The sequence below is a fragment of the Lepisma saccharinum genome, chromosome 4 (assembly GCF_977018435.1).
Source record: "Lepisma saccharinum chromosome 4, izLepSacc3.1, whole genome shotgun sequence".
NCBI classification, from domain to species: Eukaryota; Metazoa; Arthropoda; class Insecta; order Zygentoma; family Lepismatidae; genus Lepisma; species Lepisma saccharinum.
The window spans coordinates 63,887,875-63,895,188 of record NC_139232.1 but is presented as its reverse complement, the minus strand read 5'-3'; the positions used below and the strand labels follow the sequence as shown (position 1 = coordinate 63,895,188).

The window sequence follows — 7,314 nt, the reverse complement described above, 5'->3', positions numbered from 1 at the left end:
AATGACATTGTGAACTTGTCTCTCTCATCGATGTGATGTTATTTACATTATTGAAATTGAAAACCATTTCCGATTTGATACCATCCGATTTATTTCATTCGTGACTCAGAGTCATTTACTTTCTGTCCTTTTAACCTCTCTTGGGAACGTATGGCCTTGAATGAATGCCATCTGATTTTGTTCTTTGTCAACGGTTTGATCTTCATTCAGCTTTACCACTGTCCTTCTGTGTCTCTATGCACTGTGTTTCTCCAGGTATTTCTGTGCTTTCCTCTTTGATTTGATTTATTTTACTCCGCTTTTCTGCCACTTTCGGGTAATCGAGAAGATGAGAATGAGTGAATATAGTGAAATTGATGAAGGTACACTCATAATGAACACCCATTCCCAAGCCGGGATTCGAACCCGGAGCGTGCTGTGATAACCACTCCGCCACAGAGGTCGGCCATTCCTCTTTGCCTTGTACATTGTGGGTTGCACTCTAAAGCTAATTTTGTTAAATTTTGCCCATCTTACTTCAGTGTATGCCCTTTCTATTTTCTCTATCTCATTTCTATCTGCACTTCAATTTCATTTATTATTCTCCATAGTTTCTGGTTAGTTATCACTTCTGGCCATATAATTCCTAAGATGAATCTTGTACACCTACTTGCAGTTTGGTTTTTTAGAGCTTGTTTCAACACCCATAGAGTAAATACGAGAGGCTTTTAAGCTAATTATTAGAGGCACATATTTTTGGTAAACAAAGAAGCAAAATTTCGGTACAAAAACACAGTCGATTTCGAGTTCAAAAGCGGTAAATAAAATACAATTTCGGTGTTATAGCGGTGAATAATCACATCAAAAGTGCTATATAAAATGACATTTTGGTTTTAAAATTGTGAATATAATCCTAAATTTGATTTAAAAAATGCACTTATTACACAAAATAAACTTACCCCTTCTAATTGCACATTTATGTAGTATTAAGTTTATTCCTGTGTAAAGCAGTCCATTTTTGCTTCTCAAATATTTACAGCAGAATTATTCAATTTTCCGTGAATTGCATAACTCACAGGATACTTCAGACTTCAGAAAGTGTCGCGTCGGTATATAAACGGTAAATTTCATGTTTAAGAGTATATTTCGCATTATGCAGTTCATTTCGCATTACTTCGTGACAAAACAGGGTAGAAAAATGCACCTCACACCTTTCAGAAACATGAAAAGTGAACATTACAGCATGTTATTTAATATTTCGTTTTTTCATCAAAAACGAAATTTGCATGCCTCTAATAATTATAAATTCCAGGACGACGTAGCCTGACAAATTTTTAAGCTCGCAAGATAGACGAAATATTCTCAGATATTGTTTTGCTGTTCATGACTTCTATGGTATCATTTTACTATAAAATACACAATCAGTTTACTGGAATTGTTAATGTTATCAGGAAATGTATCGACGGCACAGTTCGAAGTGGAGGTAGACTTAGGTTATTTCATGAAAGCGGTAGTGGCCATCCTGCCCGCCCAGTGAGGACACCCTGGTATTGAATTTAGATATAACCAAGCCGGATTCTTCTTTTTTTGTGTGTGTGAAGTGGGAATTTTCATCTACCTTCGTCTCCGAGAACTGCGGCTTCGGGAGAAGCGACATTGAAGGTGTCTCCCGGAACCTCTCTCTGGAAAATCGGAGTGCTTCGTGGAAGATTGATTGCTTTGCTCTCAAGGGCTTTTCCCCGCTGACGCAAAACACTCCTCCTCCCATTCACGACATCCCGGTTGCAGCAGGAACGGCGCTTTTGACTACACCTGCATCTCTGGATTCCGAGTTGATTATTCTGCATGCATATGGTGCTCTGTGACCTGCTGAAACAACCAGGAAGATGTGTGGAACGGCAAAGAACGGAGTCGATATTCTTGGAAGGTTGGTCTCCCATGTGAGCACGACGAATGCGATGGTGCGGAATAACAGAATGAATGGACATTGCCTTAAGGCGATCTTAAGCACTTTTAGTTTCTAGGAAAGGAAATTGATATTGAATTTAAAAAAAAAATTATGCATGTTTATGTACACGCGCGTGTGTAGAATAATTAACGAAAAAAATGAAAATATTACTGTGGATAAAAATATTATCTTGGTAAAAAGCAGAAAAGCTTTGTTATAAACAAGTTATCTGAAAGAACATCTGCTTTGTTTACTTACATCTTGAGATAAAATTATCTGCTTGGTGTTATATTTTCATGAACTTATTATGACTTGGGAAGTGCAATCTCATTAATATTATTTAAGAAAGGAATAGATGCTTTGGAGATGGAAAGTTTACCAAGCTCTCTCTGTGCACTTACTCAACAAGAAATCTGTGAGTGGATATTGATGGCTGCGGAAATCTACTGTCCTCGAGATATAGTACTATTGGAAGGAGAGCAGAAAACCACAGAATTTTCAATTAGAAATGCTCTTTTTTCTTATCCAAATGTATATACAACAATTCTGAAGTCCCAAACATCTCTGAGACAGTGGCGCTTATGAACAGGTATGGACCGTGCTTTAATCTATTGAAACTTCTGCGAGTGCTGTTCTCACTGCTCCTCCGTGTTGACCTTAGCCCCGTTTAGTTCGCTGCACTTATTGACTCTCTTTACACTTCCTGTCTAGTTGGTTGCACCGAGTCGTCTACTTCGTTGATTTGGTGTCACGTAGTGTACTTGGTGTCTGCACCGCTTCCACTACGTTCTGGAGCGCTGTACAGTGTGGTGTACGGTGTCGTGGTGCGTAGTAACCAATCAAATAAACGTTTAAAGCGGCAGACAGGCATTTGTTGAATCTTCTGAACTTGAACACCGTTGTCTTTGCGTACGGCGTCCAGATGTTTGAGCACAATTTTGTTACAGCTGATACACCTGAACTACACAAAGTGTCAAAAAAGTGGAGCGAAATAGACGGGGCCATTGTGCAATCTCTATAGATGGGTTTCATGTGACGTCAAGATGCGCACACCGCCATGTTTGAGGCCAATTTTATTTGTCATTTGCAAGAAAATATCCACCACATAGCATTCGTTACATCTGCACCAACTGCAAGTTTGTTTTAAATCACGAATATCTGTGTTAGTATCTCCTGCCTGCCTTCTTGATTTCTGTATGCTTACAAGAAGTGGCCTCAATCATGGCTGCTCGAAGCCACAATACAACAGTTAATGACGTAGGTGAAACACACACATATGACATACGAAATGGAAAATTAATCTTGAAGAAATAGACTGGTAATCGGGTAACGACGATTTATTTCATTGGTTGACTTTGCTTCATTTGTCAACAGAAAGAACAGTATTGTGGTGCTGGTTCCGCCTAACGTTTGGATGGGGACGTGGCTCTCTTCCTGCTGAAGATTGGCGACCTCCTGGGAGACTTTTGAGTCTTGGAGGCGTCGTCGTCCTCCGGCGATGACCCTTCCTTCTTGGGCGAGTGGCCGGGTGGCTTCAGGGTCACCATTGTGTCCAGGTGGCGAAACCTGCAGGGGGCGAAATGTAGGGATAAAAGCCGTAAGTACCACTAGCAACATACAAGTTAACTGTGATATTACGCACACTACTTGTAGACATATAAACTCCGGAAAATCAGCAAGGAGTCTATGGTAAGGTTACAATGAGATTGATTGAGTTGGTGTTCTAAGTCCACTTTATACACAGTAAGGCTAATCGGGACTGGACCTACAGTTTAAAGGTATGTGCCCACACCGGGAATCGAACCCGGGACCCCTTCATTACAATGAGAATAAGTAGTTTGCAATGGATGTCTTTGTATTTTTTTAATTTAAGGGAGGGGGTAAACTTTTTTGGATATATATATATAATATTTAATTTTTCGAAGAGAGATTTTCATAGATTAGGTACTTGATGTTGAAGTAGATGTGACAAAGCATTTCAGTAGTGATATCAACGAAAATATCCATTTATGGATTTTAAGTTACTCTTTACTCATTATAGGCTGGTACCCAAAAAAGTAACCTGTACAGTGACTACATGATATTTTCATATCTCTTTGGGGTCACCTTGTATAATATTGATAAAAAATTTAAAATTTGTAGAACTATTGGCGAATATGATTAGTAGATTTGCTTTATTTTACTTAGCTTCTTCACCAATTTTGTCTAATCGCGAAGATCAGAATGGTTGTTTAAGATGTAACTTATGGAAGGAAAATCGCAAACACAAATGGACAAGGTACAACAACACAAGTCCAACGGTTATGTTGGATGTGAGTCCAGACGCCAGAGCCTCATCAGCATGTAAAACCCAGTCCAGGGTGTATTACGTAGAAAAGAAGTTGACATTTGGATGCCTTCTGAAATGATCATCCATCTCTTATACCCCTATTGGGGAACAGACATATCAGCGATCATGAAAGAAGACTTACGCTTTATATCCATTATTAAACTACAAAGATGTCCCGCTGACCATTTGTGCACAAAACTTACTTTAAAAACAAATGTAGAGGGAATTAATAAAAGACAAACACTCCAAACGTTGAAACGTTTTCTAGAAGCAGAATAACAAAAGAGTATTCCTTTTATGTTCAAGTTTTATGCACTTACGTTACATTTTTTTAAGGTTGACGCCAGGCAAAGTAAATATAAGTTAATTTACGTGATGGAAGTTTTACAAGAATATTTTCCTTACCTCACAGGAAGTTCGCTGGAAGCTTTGTCGTCGAAAACACCTTGGAAGAGGAAAGCTAATGGCCAACTGATCCAGGAAGCACTGGAAGAAAGAACAATATACGAAATTACTGAAACGAAATAATGTTGGACTTTGCACAGTTTCTTTGTTTAACTCGAACAGAGAAGCACATTGTAACATATTCAGTGTTGCTGTTCCTAATATATATATACACTGGCTGCTTGCTCTTTTGTCACTGGAATAGTGAACAAAAGTACGAACAATATTGTCTTTCGTGCAGCACCATAAGCTAACACGATTAAGCCTTGTTTTCATGACAGAAAAAACACTACATATGCTGACCAATGCAGTCTATATTTCAGTAAAAAAAAACACTTAACGTGAAGTTTCAACCCTCTATCAATGTTTTCCTTAGACTTGAAACCAAAGTAAAAAAGATTTTGATAGAGGTTGAAACGTCACGTTGTTAAGTGTTTTGTTTATTTACTGAATTTGACTGATTGATTTGCTTTATTTCACTTCGCTTTTGTGTCACTTTTGGCTAATTTGCAAGGTTGGATACAAATCATGATTTTTATTTAAAAAATCATTTTGATGATTTGTTTAAAAAACACGCTGAAAATTGAATGTATGGTTTTTGGCACAATACATATAGATTTTTTTTTTTTTTTTTTGTAGAAAGGCTTTTTCTAGTAAACGGCCCTGTAAAAATTTGAACAGTTTGATTAAAGCAAATAATAAATTACGTGTACATCTATCTGTTTCTCATACTGTGGAACTACTATGAATATGTTTGTTGAGTGGGTTAATAAAACTATAATAATAATAATAATAATATCGGTAAAATTTCTTCCAGTGAAAATAAGACATTCTGGATGTACTATACAATTGTAACTTAAACTATTTTTTATAGTCCTTGTAGCCGAATTTAGATGATTTTTTTATGTTAGTTTGTAAATTATCGGTTGCCATGTTTATTTACAGGTTAATGATAATGACACTCTTTATGGTTTAATATTTTTAGTATTGTGTGTGTTATTCTTCACAAAATGTTTGCTATTTTTGCGTATAAAAATTATTGAATTTGAAATCAAGAGAAATTAAAGTGTAGTGTATATATTACATTTCCTTTCGTATGAGCTTCATCCCACAAGTACATATATTTTGTTTCCTTTCTTCTCCTTTCCTAGAGCCTAATAAACACCATTAAGTGATTACAAGATTAATGTACTTTCACAAAAAGTGATTCTGATATCTACAACATCCTAATGTACAGCCACCTGCAAAGAAAATAAAGGTATTACAAGTACGTAGAAACGTAAAAATCCAGGTGCAAGTATATGTTACATTTGCGTGACGTTTGAAACACTGCAAATTAGGTTTCTTACTTGACTGTAAAAAGAACGCTTTGGAATCACCTTCTCACACCGCTGTAGAGTTAGGCAACACACACAACGCCATGCGGGCTAGCGAGCATTTCAGGATCTAGGTGTCTCATTTTTTTTGTCGGTGGCTGTACATTATTCTATAAATTATTTATTTAAAGTGATTTAAATCAGTGATTTATATAAAATCACGTGATTTAAATCGCGATTAGAAATCAATCTCCCTTGGTTTAAGCAAACCCCCTTGCCCCATTCTCACCCAACGGGTCGGTAGTTGTATGGGCTTGCTTTGTGTTGATGGCTTCACTCAATGCTTTTAACGACATTAATTAATCCAGTTTCGAACTAGAGAAAAATGGGTTGTTTAACCGTTGACGGTTACCACTGTTAAACAGCTTACGTTGAAAAAAAAAAACAGTACATATGCTGACCAATTTCAGTAAATAATGCCGGCCCCGTGGCGGAGTGGTTATCACATCGTGCTACGACGCCAGGGGTCCAGGGTTCGTGAGTGCCCATCCAATTTCATCACATCATCACTCACCCCCCATCTTGGCTTAAACCTTCCTGCTCCGCCAAAAGTAGAAAAATGCATAAGTCACCAAGTGAAAATTTTGTCACTGAAGCGATCAGCGAATGGTGATCAACAAATGCAAAATAGAAACAATATTTTATTGTTCTAATTGCGTATTATGTTTATTTTATCGATAAAAAAGACGACTTATCGGCTTTTGAGTCCCGGTGATGCTCAAATATCTAAGACAACACACACTGGTACTACAGCCCCCTCCGAAATTTTGAGAAAATTAACATTTCAAAATGAATGCAGTGAAGAACTCTGGGAAGAAAAAACATAGTGGTAAATGTAATCCATGGATTCTGATTAACATTTCTGAGAATGGAATGTTCTAAATATATGAAACCTTCTTGTGTATACCGCGCCCTAGAAACCAGCTATGTACTATCCACATTTACAATTGCAGTCACTCCCGAAAACAAAGTTCTGCCTACGCCAGTGACGCCACACAATCACGCATGCAATTCTTTGGCCACAGACGATTCGAAGAGGAATTTTGTCACCCTTCCCGTGGGAGGACGCTGAGAGGTGACTCAGCTGTTCGTCTCGCGATCCACAAACGCCCGACCTTCAATTATACACAAGCTTCTAGAAGACGGAGAAGGAACGAAGACAAATTGTTCCGAATGCCCCCTTAAATTTTGTTCTATGGTTTTGATTTATTTTACTTCGCCTTTTGTGCCACTTTTGG

At 37.7% G+C, this 7,314-nt stretch overlaps 1 protein-coding gene across 1 annotated transcript in view; it reads right to left on the bottom strand.

The window, feature by feature from the left end:
* Nucleotides 1-3,248: 3,248 nt before the first annotated feature.
* The window catches only part of LOC145986522 (aromatic-L-amino-acid decarboxylase-like), a 67,833-nt gene continuing 63,767 nt past the window's right edge, over nucleotides 3,249-7,314 (bottom strand). The window contains exons 10-11 of the mRNA XM_083120631.1: nucleotides 4,662-4,742; nucleotides 3,249-3,493 (exon numbers count right to left, since the gene is read on the bottom strand). Coding sequence (XP_082976757.1) covers nucleotides 3,331-3,493; nucleotides 4,662-4,742 — 244 coding nt within the window. The 3' untranslated portion in view covers nucleotides 3,249-3,330. The remainder of the gene's footprint in view (nucleotides 3,494-4,661; nucleotides 4,743-7,314) is intronic.